Raw genomic sequence first — 23,568 nt, 5'->3', positions numbered from 1 at the left:
ACTTTGACGCCCGAATACGCCCGTTTCCTCGCGCCGTAAAACGCCGCTCGCCGTCCGCCGCGCCTCCCCCCGCCCCCGCCGGGACTCCCTCTGCTCGACCGACGCACAAACCCGCGCGCGCGCGCGCGCGCGCCCGTCGTCCGCGAATGCGGCCTGTTCTCCGCGACGCCACTCAAAAATACATTAGATCCCGTCGAGCGCGCGGCGGAGCTCGCGAGCGAGGGACGGCGTCGCGGCCGCGGCGCCGTAGCCCGGGAGCGCGTCCTCGAGGGCGGCGGCGTCGCCGCGCGGGAGCGGGAGCGGCTCCGAGTCGCCGCCCGCGTCCTGGAAGAGCGGGTTGTAGCTCCGCTGGAGGAACTCGAGGCAGGACCGCTTGAGGCCGGCGCAGCCCCGATCGTGGGCAAAAGCCAAGAGGTGCGCGACGTTCGACGCGTCGAGGTGCTCCGCGAGACGCCGCTCGGCCAAACTCGCGAGGCTCGCGACCGGCCGCCGCTCGGCGCCCTCCGGCGCGTCGAGGAGCCGCAGCACGTAGCAGTCGTCGAAGTACGCCTCGCCGAAGACGCCGCCGCCGAAGAGCACGGCGACCCGCTCGCCCGAGACCGACGCCAGCGCCGTCAGCGACGCGCAGTTGCGCGCCGCGGGCCGCTCGAGCGAGCCCCGGTCGCACGCGAGCCACGCGGCGCGGCCCGGCGGCGCGCGGCGGCCGGGCGGCGCGTCCGGGAGCGCCGTCGCCGCCGCGTCGAAGACGAGGACGTCGTCCAGATTCCGCGGCCCCGCGTCGAGCTCGCCGTCGAGCTCGCCCGCGACCGTGCCGCCGAAGACGACGACGAAGCGGTCGTCGAGGCAGGCCGCGCCGCAGCCGAAGCGCGGCGTCCAGGCCGTGCCCTCGAAGCCCCCCTCGAGCATCGTCCACCGCTCGCGCCAGCCGCCGCCGCCGCCGCGGTCGACGCGGAGCGCGTGGACGCCGCCCGCGAGGCCGAGCGCCGCGGACACGCCGCCGACGACGAACGCCGCGCCGCGCGCCGCCGCGCAGGCGGCGAGCGCGACGCCCCGGAACGCGCGCCACTGCATGTCGCCGAGCGCGCCCGGGGTCGACGCCAGGCCCCGGACGCCGCGGCTCGCGTCCGGCGCGCCCGACGCGAGCCGCGACCACGTCCGCGTCGCGAGGTCGAGCACGTGGGGCGTGCTCTGCTCGAGGATCACGGCGCAGACGTCGTCGGGCGACACGCCGTCCGCGCCCCCGACCCGCCACGTGTAGCCCCCGTAGATCACCATCGCGTCGTCCACGGCGTACGCGACGTGCGCGCGCCGCGGCCCGGGCGCCTCGCCGGAGGCCGGCGTCGCGTCGAGGGAGAGCGAATGAGCGCCGACGTCGTAGATCCGGAGCTTCGAGGCGTCGGCGACGAACACGTCGTCGCCGTCTCCGCCCACGGTCGCGTCGTACGAGGCCACGCCGCCGAAGACGACGAGCTGTTCGCGCCGCGCGTCGTAGACGGACGTGTGGCCGCGGCGCGCGCACGAATCGTCCATCTCCAGCTCCCTCCAGCGCGCGGTTTCTTCGTCGAGCAACCAGGCATCACCGCAGTGCGTGAACTTTCCGCCGGGCGTCGCGACGCCGCCGCCGTAGATGAGTAGGCCGCCGGGGACCGCCGTGGCGCTATGGCTGCAGCGCGGCGACGGACGCGGCGTGTGCGCGGGCAGCTGGGCCCATGTGTAGCGTAGGCGTTTCGCCGACACGGCCGCTTCCGCATCGCGATCCGGTTCCAAGAGGAGATCGTTTGTATCGACCCCGTCCATGCTTGCTTGATGCGTCTCTAAACGTAGGGGGGGCGGGAGGTACCGCGGGAGGACAGGAGGCTCAGAGGGGTCTCACAAGGCGCCGGAAGCACTAGCGGCCGGCGCCATGCCGCATCTGAGGGATGCAACGACGGCTTCTCAACTTCATGATGCCGCGCTTAAACGGCACTGATCTCTCGAACGATGATGAGGACGGACAAGGCGCGCGCCGTGCAGTCGAGCCCGCGGCTCGAGGACCCCGGCGACGACGGGAAGTCCGACGACGGCGACGGCGGCGACGAGAGCGACGAGGCGGAGACGCCGCGCGCGGACGCGCCGCCGCCGCGGTCGCCGTCCAAGGCGCTGGGCGCGCGGGGCCGCACGGCGAGCGAGCTCGTGGCGGGTCTGGAGGAGGAGGAGATGCTCGCGCTGCTCGGCGAGCGCATCGAGTTGGGCAAGGACGCCGCGGAGCACCTCGCCGGCGGCGGCGCCGCGCCGCCGACGCCGTCGCCGCGGCTGTCGGCCAACGGCCGCAAGGGCCAGCTCCTCGAGCGCATGGAGGACCTGCTCCAGGAGACGGCCATGTACGCCGTCGGCGACGACCAGAAGGCGGAGAAGTGGAAGCGGCCGAGCCTCGCGGCCGCGCACGACGCGCGGCGCGCGGCGCTGTGGCGCGACGGCGGCGAGCACCTGGCGCCGAGCGGCGTCCCGCGACGACCTTTCGAGAGCTTTTTTGACCGGGGAAACGGAGGAACATCGTCGCCGATGGTAGGCGACGAGCCTGCGGAGCATGGGCGAGATGGGCGTGGGCATGGAGCTCTACTTCTTCATGACGCGGCAGCTCGCGATGCTCTTCTCCGTGCTGACGCTCGTGCACCTCCCGGCGCTCGCGTGGCACGCGCGGCTGCTGCCCTGCCGGTCCGGCGGCGCCGAGAGCGAGGCCTGCGAGTGCGCCGCGAGCGTGGCGAACATCCTCCTGCGCATGGCGCTGAGCGACGGCTGCCCCGAGGGCATGCGGGACGTCGCGGTCGCCGTCGGCGGGCTCTCGGTGAACCTGAAGCCGTCGCCCAAGGCCCACGCGGCCGTCATCTGCGCGACGCAGCTCCTGACGGCGTGCCTCGTCCACGGCTTCACGCGGCGCATCCGGGGGCGCATGAGCAAGCGCCTCCAGGAGCTCCAGCTGCAGCACGCGACGGCGAGCCAGTACAGCGTCCTCGTCACGGGCCTCCCGGGCGACACGGAGGAGCAGGAGGTGCTGCGCCACTTCCACCGGCGCTACGACTTAAGGCGGCCCCAGGTCGCCTACCCGATCTACGGGCTGAACGTGCGCGGCGCGTGCCTGCTCTCCGCGGCGCTCACGTCGTCGGCGGTCTTCGTTGTCTGCCTCGCGCTCGCTGTCTGGCTCGACACGCCGCTGCGCCACGAGGGGGGCAAGCTCTGGCTCGCGGCGCTGGGCGCCGCGTTCGGCGCCGCGGCGCTGGCGGGCTGCGCGACCTACTCCGCGTCCTACGCGCGGCGCCTCGGGCGGCCCGTGTCCGTGCCGCCGCTCGCCGAGGAGCACGGCGCGATGGTGCGCCGCGCGCGCCAGGGCCGCCGCACGTGCGGCGGGCGCCGGGGCCCGGAGAAGATCTCGCCGTCCATGGCCTGGACCGTGCGCGTGCCGGACCCGCGGCCCGTGCGCGAGGAGGACCACCGGAGCGACCGCGAGCGGCGGAGGCCGAAGCGGCACAGCGGCGACGGCTCCTACGGCGCGGCGTCGGCGCCCGCGGCGGAGGTGACCTACCTGGGCAAGTGGGTCGCGGACGTGAGTCTGGTGCGGTCCAACGGCGAGCTCATCCGCCAGTACATGGCCATCCGGAATCTGTGGAGCCGCGTGCAGATCTCGCGCGCGTCCGTGCGCCGCTGGTCCGAGGTCCACGGGCCCCACCCGCACACGAACCGCTGCCGCAAGGCGCTGAACCAGCTCGAGGTCCTCGTCGAGAAGATGAAGGAGGCGCAGCGCGAGCTGAGCCGGTCCGTGGACCGCAAGGGCATCGACGAGGTCACGGGCGCGTTCGTGACGTTCGAGCACGAGTGGTCCGCGTTCCGCTGCGCGCAGGACTACGCGCACAGCCGCTACGCGTTCCTGCGCCACTCCTTCCAGCCCCTGAACCTGCGGCTCCACCGCCGCGCGCACTTCGCCGCGCGCCAGAAGGCGCGGCGCCGCGAGCAGGACCGCCAGGGCCCGCTCCGGAGCCTCCGGAGCCGCGGCGGCGCGTCGCCGGGCCGGCCGCCGTCGCCGGGCGACGACGTCGAGGCCGAGGGCGAGGCCGCGCCGGGGTCCGCGTCCATGCGGGCCGTGCCGCTGTCGTGCCGGCCCGCGGCCGCGCCCGACGACGTGCTCTGGGAGAACCTCGGCGTGCCGAGTTACGTCAAGAACCTGCGGCGCGCGGGCACGCTCTTCCTGTCCGCGGTCATGCTCGCGGGCACGTCGAGCCTCGTGCGCTACAAGATTCGCGTCATGGCCGAGGTCGTCCGGCCCGAGACGTCGACGTGCCGCGAGGCCATCGCCGCGCATTTAGGCCGCTACTACGACAACGAGACGTGCGCGCAGGTCGACCGGCTCTACACGAACCGGAGCTTCCAGTGCCCCGGGCCCCGCGAGGACTTCCTGGGGCACCGGGACGTCGACTACGGCGTCGCGGCGCCGCGGGGGCGCGCGTGCCGCGGCGGGTCCTGCGTCGCGCCGCGGAGCGCGTTGGCCGTGCCCGGGTCGAACGCGACGGTCGACCGGTCGCGGTTCTGGGCGGCGCCCGCGCCGGCGGCCTACGTGGCGCCGGGGTCGCGGAATTTGACGCTCTGCGACTCGCCCTGCCAGGACCGCGACGCCCAGGGCCGCGACCGCGCGGACTGCGACGCGCTCGCGTGCGGCGTCGCCGCGTGGCGCGACGCCGCGCACGGCGGCGAGGTCTGCAGCGACCGCGACGCGCGGCGGACGCGCTACTCGCGCAACGATCTCGTGGAGTGCTACTGCGACCGCGAGGTCCGCTGCAAGGAGCAGCGCCTGCTCCACTTCGAGCGGCTGATGCTGCGGTACGCGTGGACGCACGCGGCGCGGAAGTTCCTGGGCCGGTCGAAGCGCCTGTTCCACGTCGTCTGCCGGGAGCACATGGCCACGCACCTGGGCATCAAGTGGATCGACCGCGCGCTCGTGCTCGTCGTCGTCGCGGTGAACTCGCTCTTCCAGGTGCTCTTCGCGGCGTTCGCCAAGGTCGAGCGCCACGACTCGATCTCGACGCAGCTCGTGAACACGGCGTGGAAGACGTTCTTCCTCATCTTCCTCAACACGGCGTTCCTCGTGCCCGTCTTCAACATGAAGTGCGAGCCGACGTGGCGCGGCGACCTGGGGCTGACGGACTTTTTCTGCGAGCACGTCTTCATCGGCGAGTACGTCGGCTTCACCAAATCGTGGTACGAGAACGTGGGGCGCACGGTCGTCCTGTCCGTGGCGCTGAACATGGTCGTCTCCGTGCTGAGCCGCTTCGGCACCGTGTCGCTCCTGGACCCCCTGGTGGCCTGGTGCTGGCGCGACGGCTGCGTGACGCAGACGCAGCTCAACGAGCTCTTCCAGCCGCGGCGCTTCGACATCGAGTACCGGTACAGCTTCGCGCTCACCTACGTGCTCTGCGCTCTAGTCTACTGCAGCGGGCTGCCCGTGCTCGTGCCCCTGACGGCGGCCTACTTCTGGGCGTCCTACGTCGCGGACAGGTACCTGGCTGTGTGGAAATCAACCACCGGTTTGGGGGGTCCCCACCAAACTTCAGAACTCTCTATCTCAATCAAATCGACGTCGATTCTGCTGATTTTTAGACGAATCGATTGCTCTCGTCGAGTTCTCGAAGCACAGCGAAAGAGTCTGGGCCAAATCGTTCGATTACGCGCACATTGAAGTCGGGTTGAAGATTTGATTTCCACACAGGTACCTCGTGATGCGGCTCTACGCGAAGCCGCCGAGCTACGACCACAAGCTCCCGAAGCTGCTGCTGAAGGTCTTACCGTTTGCGTCCGTGGCCCACCTCGTCATGGCCATGCTCATGCTCTCGAATTCGAACCTCGTGCGGGCGGGGAGCCTGCGGTCGAGCGGCGTCGCGACGCGCGCGGCGCCGCGGACGTTCCTGCTGGTGACGCGCGCGCTCTTCGGCCGCGCGTGCAGCCGGCGCCTCGCGAACACGGCCGTCGCGCCGCTCCTCGTCGCCGTCGCCTACCTCGTGGTGCGCGCGGCCCTGCGGCGCGTCGTGCTGGTCTACAACCTCGAGCTCCTGCCCGTGCTGCCGACGGCCGTCGCCGCGTGCCGGCGGCTCGCGGCCGGTGCCGCGCGCGCGTGCCGCCGCGGGGGTGGCGGCGGCAAGGTCGTGCCCGCGCGGCTCGGCGCCGCCGTCGCGCCGGGCGACGCGCCCCCGAACACGGCGGCCTGGCGCCGCACGCGGCGCTGCATGGCGAAGGCCGCGCTGACGACGCGGCCGGGCTTCACGGAGCCGTTCCGGTGCGTCGCGCCCGAGGGCGTGTCCCACCTGACGCACGGCAAGCTCGAGCGCCTCGTGCTGAGCGGCCTCGACGGCGGGCTCAAGGTCGTCCACAACTCGCTCGTCGCCGTCGCGGACGCGGGCGACCGCGCCGCCGAGCGGCGGCGGTCGACGGTGAGCGGCGTCGTCGCCGCGATGCGGCGTTTAGGCGCGCGCGACGCCAAGACCGTGCCCCTCGACGAGGCGGGCGGCGGGCCAAACGCGCCCGACGGGGCGGCGCCGGAGGGGCAGCACTCGCTCCGGGACAAGGTCCGCGAGTCCATGCGGCGGCGGCGCGCGGCCGCGGCCGCGGCCGCGGCGCCGCCGGCCCGGTCGCCCAAGCCGCGGAAGTCGCCCCTGCGGCGCGCGTCCGAGAGCCTGAAGCTGACGCCCGTCGACGGCGCGCGGTCCGTGCTCTTCGGCGCGAAGCGGTGGACGGAGCAGCACAGCAAGCAGGCGATCCTCGAGGGCTGGCGGCTCCTCGACGCGGCCGCGGCGACGCCGGGCCTCGTGGAGCTCCAGCGCGTCCACAGCGCGCGCCGCGGGCTCAAGTCCGACGTGCTCATGCGCACCTGGGAGATCATCGTCGAGGAGAAGCGCCTCGCGAGCTACGACATCATGGCGAACCCGCGCTACCGCCTCGCGCTCGAGTTCCTCGAGTCCGTGGGCACGTTCCGGCCGAAGCGCGAGCTCGTCAAGGAGATCGGCGTCTTCCGCGAGCAGGTCGTCCAGCTCAAGGACCGCTGCAACCGCGAGAACCTGGAGCGGCGGCTCACGACGAAGGTCCACGAGATCCGCCTCGAGGTCGTGCGGCGCCAGGAGGCCGTCAAGAACGTCGTCGACGCGCTCGTCGCGCGCGTCGAGGCGCGCGACGTCGCCCGGCGCGCCGAGGCCCGCGTGGCGGCCGCGCGCCTGCGGCTCGCGCGCGCGGCCGCGCTCCACCTGTCGTCCGAGGTCGGCGCGGCCGCGCGCGGCCTCGTCGACGCCGTCGAGCGGCGCGTGCTCTACGGCGAGGCCCTCGGGCGGTCGGCCTGCGAGGCCTGCCTGCGGGCCGCGGTGGCCGCGGTGGAGACGCGCGTCGTGCGGGAGGCCGCCGCGGACGCCGCGGCGCGCGACGGCGCGCGCGCGGCCGCGGACCGCCTCGTCGCGGCCGTCGAGGCGCGGAGCCTCGCGGCGACGCTCGACGAGACCGCGGCGGAGCGCGACGCCGCGCGGCGCAAGGCCCGGGACGGCGAGTCCGCGCGATTGGTGCGCCTGGCCGCGGACCGCGACGCGGCCGCGCGGCGCGCCGAGGACCTCGAGCGCGCGCTCGCCGAGTCGCGGCGCGCGCTCGACGACAGCCGCACGCTCGTCGCGTCCTACGAGCGCGTCGCGAAGATCACCGAGGCCGCCGCGGAGCGCGAGGCCAAGGCGAACCGGACCGTCGTCGAGGCCCTGGAGCGCGAGAACCGGCGCGTCCACGAGGCCTGGGGCGACGCGCGCGCCGTCGCCGCGGCCGCGCCGCCGGCCCGGGCCGCCGGCGCGCCGCCGGCGCTGGCCCTGCCGCCGCGGCCGGCGACGGACGTCGAGGCGACGCAGACGACGGCGCGGAGCGAGCCGGCGCCGGCGCGGGACACGCGCGAGGAGCAGGCGCAGACGGACCTGCACCTCGACGCGGTCTTCGAATCGCACCGGTCGTCGATGACGGCGGCGGAGGAGGCCATCGAGGCCGCGGAGCACGCGGAGCGCGCGACGCGGCGCGAGGCCGACGAGGCCCAGGCGCGCGTCCTGGCGGCCGAGGCCGAGGCGGCCCGCGCGCTCCGCGACGCGACGGAGGCGCGCGCGGACCGCGAGGCCGCGCTCGACGACGTCAGCCTCGCGACGCAGCGCGCGGCCGAGGCCGAGGCCGCGCGCGACGCCGCGCGGGCCGACGCCGCGGACGCCGCGGCGCGCGAGCGCGACGCGCTCGCGGCGCGGGACGCGGCCGCGCGCGACGCGGCGGACGCGGCGCGCTACGCCGAGGCGGCGCACGAGGACGGCGAGCTCGCGCGGGCCGACGCGCTGCGCGCGCGGGAGGCGTCCGACGCGCGGGCCGCCCAGGCCGAGGCCGCGGCGCGCGACGCGCGGGACCTCGCGGCGCACGCGGTCCGCGACTTCGGCGCGGCGGCGCGCGCGGCCGAGGCCGCGGGCGCCGAGCGCCGCGCGGCGGCCGCGGCGCTCCTCAGATCCGCGGACGCCGAGGCCGCGGCGGGCGCCGCCGCCGCGGCCGCGCTGCGCCTCCGCGACGCCGCGGACGCCGCGGGCGCCGCGGAGCGCGCGCGCGCCGCGGACGCCGCGCGCGCCGTCGCCGACGCGCTCTCCGAGGCGAACGCGGAGCTCGCGCGCCACCGGGGCGCGCGCGGCGGACGCGGAGCGGCGCCTCGCCGCGAGCGCCGAGGCCTGGGCCGTCGAGAAGGCGGACGCGGCCGCGGCGCGGCGCGCCGAGGCCGAGGCCTGGCGGGCCGCGCGCGACGCCGACGTCGCGACGGCGCGCGCGGCCGCGCGCCTCGCGGACGAGCGCGCGGACGCGGCGGTCGAGGACCTCCGGGCGTCGCGCGACGCCGCGGACCGCGACCGCGAGTCCGTGGCCAAGCTCGCGCGGGAGCGGTCCGACAGCGACCGGCGCGCGGCGGCCCTCGAGGACGAGCTCCGGGCGACGCGCGACGTCCTCTCAACGGCGCTGAGGCACCTCCCGCCCGCGGACCGCGACTGGGCCGCGACGCTCGCCGCGAAGCACGGCCTCGACGACGGCCGCTTCGCCGCGCGGGGGCGGCCCCCGAGCCGCGCGCCGCCGGCGAAGCCCCCCGCGCTCCGCGACGTCGACGCCATCGTCGAGGACGCGCTCCGCGGCTCGCGGTCCGACCTCTTCGCGAACCGCGGCGGCGCGGGCGGCGGCGGCGTCGTGCTGCTCCAGGCGCCGCGCCACCGGGGGCCCCTCTCGAGCCAGTAACACAATTAGAACACACGAGCGGAGAACACAATTAGAACACACGAGCGGGGCCGGGCGAGTCTCCTAGGAGACGACGCAGGCGCCGGCCCAGGGGAGATCGTTGCGGAGCTTGCCGCCGACCTCGTCGTCCCCGTGCCTCGACGCGCACCTGAGACACATACACGTCGTGGCGGTCCCTCGCGAGGGACGGGACGCGGCGCGCGCGACATGCCGCTGCAGTCGCTGCCGCCGCAGTCGCTTTGCGTCGATCCGGGGCGCGTCCGCGCGGCGCCGGCGCCGCAACAGTCGACCATCGGGATCGCGGCGGCGATGGGCGCCTGCAGCAGGGCGAAGTCCCGCCGCTCGGCCTGGGTCAGTTCGCCGAGCGCCGGCTCGCCCGTGGCGTTCGCGACGTCGCGCACCATTTTTTCGACGTCGCCGATCGTCGGTTCGACGTCGTCGTCGATGAGCAGCATGTCGCGGCGCCAGACCTCCTTGCCGTCGATGTCGACGCGGAAGAAGTAGGGCGTCCCCGACACGCGCGAGCAGACCTCGACGCTCGAGGGCGCGTAGCGCATGCGCAGGCGCAGCGTCAGCCACTGCGCCTTGGCGCTCATGAGGCACGGCGGCGAGTGGGCGTACCTGGTCGTGTTTTCGTGCGCTTTTGTTTCGTTCGCTGTGCGACGCGGGTGTGTCGACGTGATCGTGACCAGCATGGCGCAGATGGTCGTGGCTCCCCGAATCGCTTGATTGAGGGGCACTTTCTGCCGCGTTGAAGTGGACTGCGCTGGGCCTCGATGCTCTGAGGGCAGGGGCCACGACGCGCGCGCGCGGGCGGGAGTCTCGGCGTGCTATGGCGGCGCAGCGGGACCCCCACGAACTCCTCGTGGAGGTGCGCGTCCTTGCCGAAAGGCTCCAGATCGCGCAGGCCGCCCTCGAGGCCGAGCGCGAGGAGAGTCGAGTGATGGAATTTCGAATTGACAGGATCGCTGGGGCTATGGCGGCGCGGCGGAATCTCGAAGGGCTCACCGGGGAACAGCGCCAGGGACACGCAGGACGCCGCCGGCGCAGAGTGCTTCGTGTCCTCGCGCAGCGCTTAGAAGAACGTCGCAGAAACGTCGACGGCTTTTTACACGGTAGCAACCATGTGTTCGGCATCGTGGAGCGAGGTGATGTGCGTCGTCTGCGAGAGGCCATTGCGCGCGGTGCGGATGTCAACTACAAAGGACCGATGCTGATGACTCCACTGATGTGCGCCTGTTGCGACGTCGCTAGCGCCAATCAACGCGAGATCGTTTCGATGCTGATCAAGGCAGGGGCCGTCGTCGATAGCCAAGACAAAGGCGGGCAGACTGCGCTCGAACACGCCTGCGAATTTGCTAACCGCGGATGCGTTTTCGCGTTGCTCCGCGCCGGCGCGACGCTCAAGCATGCAAATCCTGCTATCCTCGACGGCAGGCTGCAAGACATCAAGGAGTGCGGCGGCTGGCAGCGCCACGTCGAGCTCCACCGCGGCCGCGCGCTGCGCATCGTCTCCGCCTGCGTCGGCGACGCGCTCCCCGACGACGTCAAGGGCCACGTCGTCGACTTCTGGGTCCCGTCCGGTGGAAACTAGCAAAACTTAAGAAGATGCCGCCGCCTTCGCAAAGACGGCCACGAGGGCCCGCGTGGCGCCGCGGCCCTCGCGTCCGGCCTCGTCGAGCGCGGCGGCGACGGCGTCGGCGAGGTCCGGCCGCGTCGCCGCGCAGACGGCCCGCGCCGCCGCCGCGACGTCGCCGGGCGCGAGCGCGTGGAGCGCGAGGACCGCGGCCGCGCGGTCCCGGCCGAGGAGCGGCGGCTCCCCCGCGAGCGCGGGCGCGAGCGCGCGCTCGACGAGGCGCGGGCCGTGGGCCGCGAAGGCCGCGGCGAGCGCGGGCCGCAGGCGCGCGCGCCGCGCCGCGGCGAAGTCGTCGCCGGGCTCGTCCGGGTCGCGCCACGCGTCCTCGGGCGCCATCGTCTCCGCCCCGCGCTCCGCGAGGGCGCCGAGGCCCGCGACGAAGTCGCAGGCGGCGACGGCGACGCGGAGCGCCTCGCGGTGCGCGCCGAGCCCCGCCGCGGCGGCGCCCGCGAGCGCGACGAGCGCGGGCTCGAGGCAGAGGGGGCACGCGGCGACGGCCCGGGCGCCCAAGACGAGGAGCGCCTCGGCGGCCTCGTCGTCGGCGTCGGGCGCGGCGAGGGCCGCGGCGACGACGGCGGGCAGCGCGCCGGCGACGCGGTCGAAGAGCGGCGCCGCGTCCGGCTCCCGCGGCGGCTCGGGCAGCCGCGACCGCTCCGCGCGCGCGCCCCAGCGCTCGACGACGTCGGCGACGAGGCGCAGGGCCGGCGCGTCGCAGCGCGGCGACGCCGCGACGAGGTCCAGGGCCGCGGCGACGACGGACGGGCTCGACGCGGCCGCGAGCGCCGCGACGACGGCCTCGAGCGGCGCGGCGTCGTCGCCGGGCGCGCGCGCGCGCCAGGCCGCCGCGAGGCCCCGGTCGAGCGCGGCCGCGGCGACGGCGGCCTCGGCGGGCCGCGCGCAGTGGCGCGCGGCCTCGCGCGCGACCGCGGCGACGCGCGCGGCGTCCGCCGGCGCGCGCCAGTCGACGGCGGGCCCCGCGGCGAGCGCGGCCGCGCGCGCGGCGCGGCCCGCGTCGTCGACGCCGTCGCGCTTCGCCAGGGCCGCGGCGCCTAAACCCCGGAAGAGGGCGTCGACGGCGGCCGCGGCGAGGCGCCGCGTCGGGCTACCCGCGAGCTCGGCGGCGCGCGCGTCGACGACCGCGGATATTTCGGCGCCCCGGGGCCCCCGGAGCGCCGCGGGCGCGCTGGCGCGGCAGAGCAGGGTCCGCGCCGCGCGGCAGGCGTGGCCCGGCGCGTAGCCGCGGCGCAGCGATAGCGCGAGGCACCGGAGCGCGCCGTCGAGCGCGTCCGGGTCGCCGCAGAGCCAGCGCGCGACCGCGCCGGCGAGCGTCGCCGCCGCCGCGGCGACGCGCCACGCTCTGGGCCCCGCGTGGGCCGCGAGCGCCGCGGCGCAGGCCGCCAGGAGCGACCGGAGCGCGCCGGCGGTGGCGGCGTCGTCCTTGGCGGCCGGAGCGACCGCGGGGCCCGCGAAGGCCGCCGCGCGCGCGCAGGCCTCGAGCACGTCGGGCTCCGCCGGGCCCAGGGCCGCCGCCGCGGCGGCGACGGCGGCGACGTAGGCCGGCGCGCCGAGCGCGTCCGCGGACGCGCGGAGCGCGTCGCCTAAAAACGCGTCGCGGAGCCGGCGGAACGCGCCGAAGTCCGGCGGCTCGTCCCACGCGCCCGCGCCGCCGGGCAGCGGCGCCAAATCGTCGCCGTGGAGCTCCGGCGCCGCGTCGAAGTCGTCGCCGTCGGCGCCTTCCGCGACATCCGCGCAGCCGCCGCGGGGCCACGCGCAGCGCGCGACGAGCGCCGACGCGAGCGCCGCCGCGGCCGCGTGGAGCCGCGGCCGCCGCTCCGCGACGCGCTTCGCGCCGCCGCCGCAGGTCAGCAGCACGACCCAGGCGCCGAGAGCCGCCTCGGCGACGGCCGCGTCGCGGGACGCGCAGGACCGCGCGACGGCGTCCAGCAATCCGTCGAACGGCGGCCGGTCCGCGCGGCCGCAGTCCACCGCGGCGGTCCGCGCGACGGCCGCGGCGACGCGCGCCACGGCGCGGCGACGGGGCACATCATCCGCGGTCGCGACGCAGCCGGCGGCGGCGAGGACGTCGAGGGCCTCCGCGTCGCCCGGTTTCGCGCCGCCGTGGTTCGCGCACGCCTCCGCGAACTCCGCGGCCGCGTCCGCGTCGCCCCTCGCGAGCGCGTCGGCGCAGCAGCGCGGCAGCGCGCATCGGAGCCGCGCCACGGGGCAGGCGCCGGCGCCGGCGCCCGCGCCGCTCCGGAGGCACGCGCCCGTCTCGAGCCAGCGCGCGGCCGCGGCGAGCGCGGCGCCCGGCTCCCGTTCCGCGCGCGACGCGCAGGCGTCGAGGGCCCGCGCCGCGAGGGCGACGGTCGCCGCGTCCGGCGGCTCGTGTCGCGGGCACTCCGTGGCCAGCGCCCGCCAGAGCGCGAGGTCCGCGCCCGCGGCCGCGGCGAGATCCGCGGCTTTGCCCGACCCGTGCGCGGCCGCGGCGACGGCGCGCGCGAGTTGCGCCGCCGCGCCGGGCGCGGCGCGCGGCGCGAGCGCGAGCAAGGGCGGCCACGCGGCGTCCGGCAGGGCGCCGCGCTGGCCCGCGCGCAGCAGCACGGAGGCGACGAAGAGCTGGACGTCGCCGAAGTTGTTGTGGACGGCGTCGCCGAAGAGTTGGAGGAGTTGTGCGACGGGCAGCGCGCCGATCCGTTCGAGGACGTGCGGGTCGCCGCGCAGCGCCAAGTGCGTTTGTTGGAGAAGCGACGACTCCATAGGCTAGCGAGGCGACTCCATTGCGCAGCTCGATATTCAACCCTCCCTTCAAGTGAGTCAAGCTGCTGTTCTTTACGGACGTCCTCCCGGGTCATGTGCCGTAGCCGTTCGGGCCGTCGTACTGGCCGATGTCGTTGAAGTCCTCCGGCTTGATGCCGAGGCGCTCGGCGCGGTCGATCTCCCAGGGCATGAGGCCGAGCTCGTGGCCGCGCCGCCGCTCCTGGAGCTTCTTGCTCTCCTCCATCTTCTCCTGCCAGGTCTTGCGATTGGGCTCCTTGAGCTTGTTGCTCGAGATCTTGTGCTTGCGCGCCAGGGCCGCCTCGCGCTCCTCCTTGGTGACCTCCGGCTCGGGCTCGGGCGGCGCGCGCCGCTTCACCTCGGCCTCGAGGACCTCGAGGATCGCCTCGCACTCGTACCTGCGCCGGCCGCGTCGGCGCGGAAGCGAAGAGAGAGCGACGCCGGGTGCGCGCTCGCGGGCGTCGTCGAGGGGCGAGTCGCCCTCGCCGTTCTTGTGCTCCGGGTCCGCGCCTTTTTCGATTAACTTCTTCACGAGGTCGACGTCGTCGTGGAAGACGGCGAAGTGGAGCAGCGACGAGCCTACGGAGCGACGCGGTTTCACGCGAAGGGACGCGCGCGTCGCGCACCGTGCCAGTCCGTCTTGTCGACCATCATCGACTTGTTCTCGACCTCCTTGTCGTCGAAGCGCGGCTCGTCGAGCCACTTGCTCACGGTGGCGATGAAGGTCTGCTCGTCCCGGCAGGCCTCCATGCACTGCTTGAAGGCGTCGTCGGGCGTCATCTTCTCCTCGCCCTTCTTCTTCATGGGCCGCGCGCGCCGCACGAGCCGCCGCCGCGGCTTCTCGCTCGGCGGGTGCTGGTAGGCCGGGTAGGCCGACTTCTCCGGGGGCACGGCGTCGCCCCACTGGTGGCCCCGCATCTCGTGCTTCTCCCAGTTCCGGTCCCGGAAGTTCGACATGGTGCTGCGGGCGCAGACGCCGGCCACCACCAGAAGTCGTCTCAAGCACGAAGGGCAGCGTAGGGGCAGCGTCGTTGTAGCCGACAACAGTGCCGCGGGTTGCATCGCTTCGCGTTCGGCGCTTGCCGTCCCGCGCTTCGAGCAATGGAGCGCACGACGCTCGTGACGCTGCCCGACGCCATCTTGGTGCACGTGCTCTCGTTCACGACGGCGCGCGAAGCCGTGCGGGCCGCCGGCGCCGCGCGCGCCTGCTTCGAGGCCGTGCGGTCGCCGGCGCTCTGGAGCGCCTACGCGCGCGCGGTCTACCACCGCATCTGCTGGTACTTCTTCGACAACGACGACGACACCGACGACTACCCGTACGAACCGCCCGCGCGCGACGCGAGCGGCCGCCTGTTCCTCGAGGCGCTCCGCGCGATGCCCGAGTTCGTCGAGGGCGCGCTCAACGCGCGGCTCTGGGCCTTCGCGCCGCGGCGCTGGCCGTGCTCGATCCGGAAGAAGGAGGTGTTCGCGGACGCCGCGCCGACGTACGAGCAACTCGCCGCGGGGCTCTACGTCGCGCGGTACCCCCGGTACCCCCGTCGCCACGAGGACTTTTGCGTCAAGGGCAACGCGCCCTTCGACATCTACGGCAAGCCGGACTGGTTCGCCGACCGCCGCTGGTGGGCGTCGGAGGACGCCGGCGACGTCGAGGACCCGTGCGCCAAGGGCGACTGCGACCTGCCCGTGCGGCGCCTCGTCTGCCCGTCGCCGCGCGGCGGCTGGCGGAGCGCGACGGGCGCCTACTTCGAGGTCGCGATCCGGCGGGAGGAGCCCATCGACTACTCGCAGAGTTCGGGCAGCGTCCCGTCGCTCCGGCGCCCGCCGCCCCCGCCCGCGGGGCGCTCGGACCCCTGCGTCGCCATCGGCCTGTGCACGGACAAGTTCCACGGAGAAGGGAAGCAGCCGGGCTGGACGCGGAGCAGCTACGGCTACCACGGCGACGACGGCAAAGTCTACCACGGCGGCGGCGAGTCCGGGCAGGATTTCGGCTTCCCGACGTTCGGCGCGGGCGACGTCGTCGGCTGCGGCCAGTGCCGCACGTTCTCCGGCGGCTCCGCCGTCTATTTCACGTTGAACGGCCGCTGCCTCGGCATCTCCTTCGGATTTCGGTCGAGCCGGAACCAGAAGCTGCTCTTCCCCGTCGTCGGCATGGACGACCCGAGCCTCGCGTGCGAGGTCAACTTCGGCTTCTCCCGGGACTTCGTCTTCCAGGGCTGCGCCGCCATGGAGCGCTTCGGCCTCGATTTTCACGACGTCGCGGACCTCCACCGCTACGCCCGCGCGCCGCCGCCGGGCGTGAACCCGCCCCCGGGCGTGAACCCGGCGCCGGAGTAACCAGCCCATCGGTCTTTACGCGGCGCCTATCGTTTCTTCTTGAAGAGGCCGCCGACGTCCTTCTCGAGCTCCTTCTCGACGTTCGTCGCGTCCTTGACGAGCTCCTTCTCGGCGGCGACGACGTCGCGCTCGATGGCGGCCTCGACGCGGAGCACGTCCCGCGCCGCCTCGGCCTCGAAGCCCTCGACGAGCTTCTCGAGCTTGAGCGCGGCCTTCTCCGCGCCCTGGGCGTCCTTGGCGATCGTCGACACGGCCGCGCGGCGCACCTGCGTCGCCTCCTCCTGGAGCGCCTGCTCGCCGACGAGCAGCACCTTGGACGCGTACTTCTCGCGGAGCAGGAGCCGCTCCGACGCGGACTCGGCGGAGCACGAGTTGTCGGGCACGCGGAACGCGGCGAAGTCGATGCCCGCCTTCTTGCAGGCCTCGGCGCAGCGCTCGTTGACGGCCTTGGACGCGTAGGGCGTGCGCGTGTAGAGCACGGCGCCGCCGTAGCCGTCCCAGGCGTCGTTGCGGCCCCGGTAGTAGACGAGGACGAACGCGTCCTTCGAGTCCTTGTCGCCCTTGCCGCCGTCGTAGTCGAGGACGTACCAGTCGTCCTGGTAGTGGAGGTACTCGTTGTCGTGGTTGTAGAGGATGCCCGGCTGCTTCTCGTCCTCGACGAAGCGCTGGATCGTGTCCTTGGTGAAGAACTCGCCGTCGGGCTCGGCGATGCGCCAGTTGAGCTTGCCGTAGAGGGTCTTGGGCGTCGGCGCCGTGAAGAAGTGGACCTGGCAGTCGAAGGTGTCGAAGACGGGGTTCAGGCCCGCGGAGATGTACCAGCGGCCGTCGAAGACTTGCGTGTTGAACGCCTTGACGTACGACTCCTGCGGCGGCACGGGCCACGCGCCGTCGTCGCCGCGCTGGGGCACGCACTTCTTCTGGCTCACGGCGCAGGCGTTGAACTCGCCGACGACGTCGTTCTCGAAGAGGTCGCCGCAGCGGATCTGGCACTCGCTCTCGTCCGCGCGGCCCGTGCACGTGTTGATGCAGACGAGGTTCGCCGCGCACTTGGGGCTCGTGAGGCACTTGGCGAGCTTGCCCGTGCACTGCGTGACGACGCACTTGCCCACGGCCGCCGTGTCCTGGATGACGGCGTTCGCCGGGAGCGCCGTCGCGAAGCTCGCGGCGAGCGCGGCGCCGCCGGCGGCGAGCTGCAGCGCCTTGAGCGGGTGGGCCGGCTGCGCCGTCGTCGGCGTGTGTGTTTTTGCGTGCCGCGGCGCCAGGGCGGCGGCGAGCGGCAGGAGGACCAGGAGCGCTGCGCGCCGCATCGTCGGCTGCTGCGAGCTCGAGTTGCGCGCGCTCATCGTCACCTTGAAGGTCTGACTGCGCTTGCCGCACGCTCCGCTCGTTCGTCGCCAGAGGCTCGCCAGCGCCTCGCTCGAAACGCGCCGCGCACTTCGCCGCGCTCCGAGGGGGTTGACCGCCGGTATGCCTGGTAGTATGCGCCCGCTATGCGGGCTTTATGCGGGCTTTATGCGGGCTTTATGCGGGCTTTATGCGGGTGGTATGCGGGTGGTATGCGGGTGGTATGCTGGTGGTATGCTGGTGGTATGCGGGTGGTATGCGTCTGCTATGCCGGTGGTATGCGGCTGCTATGCCGGTGGTATGCGGCTGCTATGCCGGTGGTATGCGGCTGCTATGCTGGTGGTATGCGGCTGCTACGCTGGTGGTATGCTGGTGGGCTGCTATGCTGGTCTTATGCGCCTGCTATGCTGGTGGTATGCGGCTGCTATGCTGGTCTTATGCGGCTGCTATGCTGGTGGTATGCGCCTGCTATGCGCCTGCTATGCGTCTGCTATGCGCCTGCTATGCGCCTGCTATGCGTCTGCTATGCGCCCGCTATGCGTCTGCTATGCGGCTGCTATGCGGCTGCTATGCTGGTGTATGCCGTGGCTGGTGTATGCCTGGTGGTCGGCCCCCTCTGGCCGCGCTGCGGCGTCGGCGGCACCGCAAGTGGCACCGCCGCTGCCCGCATCCCCTGCTCACCCCCATCCCGACTCTCGCGCCGCCAAAACAGCAAGAGCAGTCTACACACGGAGGCTTTTTTACGTTCGGAGCGAGTGCGCCGCTGTTCACAGCAGGCTGTCGACGGAGGGGAGGATGGAGGAGATCGTCTCGGAGAGGCCCGCGAACGCCTCCGCGCCGATGAGGCTCTCGCCGGCGAAGGGGAGGAGGATGGCCAGGTCGCCGACGGCCCCGGCGCCGACGGCGAGGATCAGCAGGCCGATGCCGAAGATCGCGACGCCGGCCTTCAGGTCCAGCGCCGCCTCGTTGCGCCAGCCCTCGTAGAGGAAGTTGAACTGGACCGTGAAGAAGACGGGGAGGATGGGCTGGAGCAGGCGCGTGACGATGCCCGCGTAGTTGAAGTTCTCGAAGCGCACGGGCCCGTCGTCCGTGACGATCTTCGCCGGCGTGTCGAAGCCGCGGATGATGATGTCCGACGCGAAGCGGGAGAGCCCCTGCACGGACGCGGAGCGCACGAGGCGCCGGTTGCGGTAGGTCTTGAGCGCCTCGCCGGCGTAGGACCGCTTGCGCAGCCCCCGGAGCTCCTGGTCGAGGACGAACGCGTCCTCGATGGCCTGGCAGCCGCCCTGGCCGAGGTTCGGCATCATCGCGTGGACCGCGTCGCCCAGCAGGCCCACGGGCCCGTCGCTCCAGGGCTTGATGGACGACGGCGGGCGGTCGTAGAGGTCGCGCTGCTCGATCTCGTCCTCCTTCGTCGCGTCGAGGATGCGGTGCACGTCCGGGCTCCAGCCCTCGAACGTCTTCTTGAGGAACGGCACCGTGCCGTCGGGCTTCGCCTCCGTCTCCGCGGACCCGGGCGCGCGCGCGAGGAAGGCGTAGTACTGGTAGCGCCCGTTGCCGATGTCCGTGATGACGAAGTACTGGTTCGGCCCGATGTAGACCTTGTAGCCGACCTCGCCGTTGTCGGGCGACGCGTAGTTGAGCTCGCCGGCGAAGACGGTGTAGCCGCTGTAGGACACGCCAGAGCCCTCGCCGCGGGCGGGCTCGTCGCGCATGGCCGCGCGCACGTTGGACCAGATGCCGTCCGCGCCGACGAGGACGTCGGCCTCGATGACGCGGCCGTCCTCCATCGCGACGTTGACGCCGCCGGCCGCCGTCTTCTCGTAGCCGGCGACGCCGACGCCGTTGGCGACGACGCCGTCCGTCAGGCCGCCGAGGAGGATCTCCTGGAGGTCCGGGCGCTCGATGACGCCCGTGTACGGCATGGACCGCGCCGCGGCCGGCGACGCCAGATCGAACTTCGCGTACCACTCGTCGCGGATGCCGTCCTTGATGCCGTTCGTCAGATTGCCCGTCCAGGTGAACTTGTGCTCGATCTGGTCGTAGATGTCGTCGTCCATCTCCCGGAAGAGCTGCATCGCGTTCGACGCCAGCTGGATGGGACCGCCGAAGCGCTTGAACGCGGACGTCTTCTCGACGAGCGTCACGTCGACGTGTTCGCAGTCGTCGAGCGCGTTCGCGAGCGTGAGGCCGCCGACGCCGGCGCCGGCGATGACGACGCGCAGCGGATTCTCCTTGCTGACACGGTCGGGGACGGCGGTAGGCGCGTCCGCGACCGCGGCGGCCTTCGTCGGCGTTTTGAGCGGTGCCGCGCGGCGCGCGGGCGCGACGAGGGCCGACGCGGACGCCGCGAGCGCGATAACGAGGGCCTGCATCGTGGTCGCGCGGCGGTCACGAAGCTGCGTGATGCGGCGGACAACTTGATGACGCCTTTGATGGAGGTCGATTTTATGAGGTGGCCGAAGCGTGCAGGCGAGATCTTGCTGTGTCGGACTTGCAGACACATTGCTTGGCCGGCGCGCGCCCGTACGCCCGCGTCCCTCGAAGGCTCGCGGCGACTTCCGCGGCGAAGGCACTTGCGAAGGGCCCGCGGCCGTTCACGCCAGTGACACTAGGCTTTGTGCGACGCCTCTCTGCGCACGCACCTGCGAACAGCCAGGACGAACAACACGAGCGCTTGCCATCAGCCTTATCACACCCTACATCTCCTTCAGGCTCGGCCCGTGGTTGCGCAGCTTCTTGGACGAGCTCGGCTCCTTGTAGGAGACGAGCTTCCGGCCGCGCTGGGGCCGGTCCGTGTTCTGCCGCTCCCTCACCACCGGTTCCGGGGACGGCGCCTTGCGCTTCTTCGGCGGCTCGCGCTTGAACGACGGCGGCGCGGCGACGCGGACGACCACCGGCGCCGCCGCCGCGGACGACGGCGACGGCGACACGCGGGGCGCGAGGACCGCCGGCGCCGCCGCCGCGGCCCCGCCGCCGCGCGTGCCGTGCTGGGGCAGGAAGCGCTTCTGCTGCTCGAGCAGCGTCAACAACTTCCGCGGATTCGACGCGAGGTCCGCGTCGACGGCCGCGCGGCAGCGCTTCGCCAGCGCCCCGAGGTCGACGGCGCCGTCGCCGTCGATGAGCGCCGCGATGGCGTCGGCCCAGAGCTCGCGGCGCCAGCCGCGGGGCGACCGCGACGCGACGGCCTCGCGGTCGATCGCCGCGCCCGCGGCGAGCCGCGGCGCGCGCGCGCCCGTCGCGAGCTCGTGGAGGATGGCGCCGAGGGCGTAGTGGTCGATCTCCCGGCGCCAGGAGGCGCCCTTGCGCGCCGGGGGCCAGCAGTACTGCTCGACCTGCGCCGGCGAGCCCGACGCGCTCTCGAAGCGCTGGCCGTCGGCGAAGGCGCGCAGATCCACGGCGAGCGAGTAGTCGATGAGCGTGACGCCGTAGCCCGCGGCGGCCAGGGCCGCGCAGGCCTTGGGTTTTTTGCCGGAGAATTGGCAGTCGTCCGGAGAACCGAAGCGGAGGCAGACGTTGTCGGGCTTGACGTCCGCGTGGAGGAAGTCGGCGCCGTGGAGCTGGTCCAGGGCCTCGAGCATGCCCGCGGCGTAGAAGAGGGCCACGGGCTCGGGGAAGCGCGCGCGCGCGGGCCCGTGGGCCTTGGCGAGCACGGAGAGCGTCGCGTCCGCGCGCCGCATCGCGAGCGCGGACGCGTCCGCGTAGCGGAAGAAGGTCGTCGGCTCGGCCAAGCGGCCCACGGCGGTCCCCGGCGGCGACGACCCGCGGCCCGCGACGGCGGCGAGCACGCCGACCTCGCGCTCGACGCCGAAGTCGCGGTGCTCCCGGAAGCAGATCTTCAACGCGACGCGGCGCGCGTCGCCCTCGAGGCTCACGTCGAAGACGGCGCCGAAGGCGCCGTGGCCCAGGGGCCGGTGCACGGTCCAGGGCGACCCGCCCGCGGCGGGGCGGTCCTCGAAGGACACGCGCTCGGGCCGCGCGCCGGTGGCCTTCTGCTTCCGAAGTCCGAACGGCGCGCGGCCGGGCGACGCGACGTAGGTCGCCCCGAGGCTCGTGACCTCGGCCTCGCTCACGGGCCGCGGGGGCGGCAGGGTCGCGTAGGGGTCGACCGCGCCGTCCCCGGACCGCTCGGACCGCTTCGCGGGCGTGAAGCGCGCGGGCGGCGACCGGATGCGCAGCGTCTTCGCCGGCGGCGTCGGCGCCGCGGTCGGGGTCGTGGGCGTGTGCGAGAGCGTCGGCAGGAGCCCCTCGAGCCGGGAGATCTCGACCTGGTTCTTCTCGATCTCGGCCTGGTTGCGGACCTTGCGGCGGCCGAGCCGCTGGTTTGCGGCGCGGAGCTCGCCGAGGCGTTGCTCGGTCTTCGACCGGTCGCACCGGAGCATGATCCACGTGGACAGGCTCAGGTGGCGGCGCGCCGGCGGCCACAGGAGCCCGAGCGCGAAGGTCGACGCCACCGCAGAGCAGTTTCGCGCGCGACTCTCGCCGACGTCGCCGATCGAGGGCGCGGGGCTGAGCGGGGCGGCGGCGGCCGGCGGTGGCGACGTGAGCGGAGGCGAGGCGGGGTGCGGGGGCGTCGGCGACGACGCTGGCGGCGGAAGACTGGAATTGAAAGCGCCGGTGGCGTCGCTTGAGGCGCGCTCGTGTTGGCGCCTCCCGTGTGATGAACCTCGCAGAGCAGTTCAAAATCGACCTTCTCGGAGATTGGATTCTCGTTGAACTTTTATCTCGCCGGGGGTCGAACGTCCTCGCCGCTTTCCTCCGCCTCCCGGACCCAGCCGAGGAAGACGAGGGGCAGGAGGGACGACAGCGCGCAGGTCACGACGAGGGGCGCGAGGTTCGAGAAGTCGCCCTCGGTGACGCCCATCTTGTCCGTGAGGACCGCGCCGACTTCCGTCGACACGAGGCCGCCCGCGTTGAAGATGGACATGAGCGCCGCGAAGAGCGCGCCCTCGATGCCCGGCGGGCAGATCTTCGCCGCGAGAACCAACAGCGGCAGGAAGCCGACCTCGCCGAGCACGGACTGGACGACGTCGTCGCCGAGCGAGAAGACGCGGTCGTCGAGCCCCCAGCCGCGGTTCGCGTGGCTGATGAGCGCGAGGGGCGCGAGGCCCAGGAGCGACGACACCAGGGTCGTCCATAGAATGACCGTCGACAGCGCCGCCTCCTTGTAGCACGCGTTGTAGAGGCCCACGCCCGCGAGCCCGGCGACGGACCCGACCGCGGACGCCTTGCCCAGAAAGTCCGGGTCGAAGCCCAGGCCGCCGGCGTCCACGGCCGCCGTGGAGAAGTAGAAGAAGGCCGTGCCGCAGTTCGGCGTCGCCTGCCAGAGGAAGAGGAACGCCGCGGGCCGGAGGATCGCCGGCGAGAGCAGCGCGTCTTTCAGGGCGACGAGCGTCGCCAGACCTTCGTCCCAGAAGCTCTCCTTGGACTCCATGGGCTCCTCGTCGATGCCGAGCGCCGCCACGCAGAGCAAGAGCGGCAGGAACGCCGTCGCGCCGAAGCAGCCCCGCGCGCCCAGCGCCTCCAAGGCCGCGCCCGACGCCAACGACGCGAGGATCGCGCCGACGTACCTACTGCTCCACGCGACGGACTGGAGGCTCGCCGCCTCCGCCTCGTCCCGCGCCTTCTCGACGACGAGCGAGTCGACGACGACGTCGCTCAGCGCCACGGCGCCGGAGGCGACGACGTTCGCGGCGACGAGCGCCTCGGCGGTCGAGCTCGCGACCGTCGCCATCGCCGCGAAGGACGCCGCGCCCACGAGCCCGCTGAGCGCGACGTAGCTCTTGCGCCGAAACCCCAGGAGCGGCGTCGAGTCGCTCACGAGGCCGTAGAGCGGCTTGACGACCCACGGCGCCGTCGCGAGACCCGTCAGCGCCGCGAGGTCGCCGGGCGACAGGTGCAGCTCGTCCTTGAGGTAGAAGTTGAGCGCCAGGCGCGACAGGCCCAAAGCGCCCTGCAAGAAGTAGCAGACGACGATGACCCAGGTCCCCGAGTCGCGCCAGAACCCGTCGTCGGTGGGCTCGTCGGACGTGTCGAGCGGCGCCGCCGGCAGGAAGGTCGTGCGGAGCGGCGGGATGTTTTGGGGGTGCAGCGATGCGCGGCGCGCCGGCGCAGTACTGCGCTTCGCTGGTATCACGAAGGCCTGCGTAGCCGCGAGCAGGCAGCACCACGCGAGCGCGCGCGTGGCCACCATC

General features: G+C 73.6%; 6 protein-coding genes across 6 annotated transcripts; 1 reads left to right on the top strand and 5 right to left on the bottom strand.

Moving 5' to 3' along the window:
• Nucleotides 1-183: 183 nt before the first annotated feature.
• Nucleotides 184-1,530, bottom strand: AURANDRAFT_64601 (hypothetical protein; the record flags this gene model as incomplete). Its single annotated transcript, XM_009039278.1, has 1 exon — nt 184-1,530. One exon carries the CDS (start codon nt 1,528-1,530, stop codon nt 184-186), a length of 1,347 nt encoding a protein of 448 aa, XP_009037526.1.
• A 1,036-nt stretch (nt 1,531-2,566) lies between these two features.
• On the top strand, nt 2,567-9,285 carry AURANDRAFT_64600 (hypothetical protein; the record flags this gene model as incomplete). Its single annotated transcript, XM_009039539.1, has 3 exons — nt 2,567-5,523; nt 5,735-8,639; nt 8,734-9,285. The coding sequence occupies 3 exons, from the start codon at nt 2,567-2,569 to the stop codon at nt 9,283-9,285; spliced, it is 6,414 nt and encodes a 2,137-aa protein (XP_009037787.1).
• A 1,600-nt stretch (nt 9,286-10,885) lies between these two features.
• AURANDRAFT_64599 (hypothetical protein) lies at nt 10,886-14,653 on the bottom strand (the record flags this gene model as incomplete). The annotated part of the gene is made up of 4 exons (XM_009039277.1): nt 10,886-13,681; nt 14,019-14,094; nt 14,221-14,275; nt 14,323-14,653. 4 exons carry the CDS (start codon nt 14,651-14,653, stop codon nt 10,886-10,888), a joined length of 3,258 nt encoding a protein of 1,085 aa, XP_009037525.1.
• Nucleotides 14,654-16,386: 1,733 nt separating this feature from the next.
• AURANDRAFT_2523 (hypothetical protein) lies at nt 16,387-17,130 on the bottom strand (the record flags this gene model as incomplete). Its single annotated transcript, XM_009039245.1, has 1 exon — nt 16,387-17,130. A coding segment is annotated over one exon (744 nt), but the record flags the coding sequence as incomplete, so codon positions are not given.
• A 968-nt stretch (nt 17,131-18,098) lies between these two features.
• On the bottom strand, nt 18,099-19,804 carry AURANDRAFT_71741 (hypothetical protein; the record flags this gene model as incomplete). Its single annotated transcript, XM_009039276.1, has 1 exon — nt 18,099-19,804. One exon carries the CDS (start codon nt 19,747-19,749, stop codon nt 18,142-18,144), a length of 1,608 nt encoding a protein of 535 aa, XP_009037524.1.
• Nucleotides 19,805-22,094: 2,290 nt separating this feature from the next.
• Nucleotides 22,095-23,567, bottom strand: AURANDRAFT_27415 (hypothetical protein; the record flags this gene model as incomplete). The annotated part of the gene is made up of 1 exon (XM_009039275.1): nt 22,095-23,567. One exon carries the CDS (start codon nt 23,565-23,567, stop codon nt 22,095-22,097), a length of 1,473 nt encoding a protein of 490 aa, XP_009037523.1.
• Nucleotide 23,568: the final 1 nt, after the last annotated feature.

The sequence above is a fragment of the Aureococcus anophagefferens genome (genome assembly GCF_000186865.1).
Source record: "Aureococcus anophagefferens unplaced genomic scaffold AURANscaffold_11, whole genome shotgun sequence".
NCBI lineage: Eukaryota > Pelagophyceae > Pelagomonadales > Pelagomonadaceae > Aureococcus > Aureococcus anophagefferens.
This window is presented reverse-complemented; position numbering and strand designations above follow the sequence as displayed.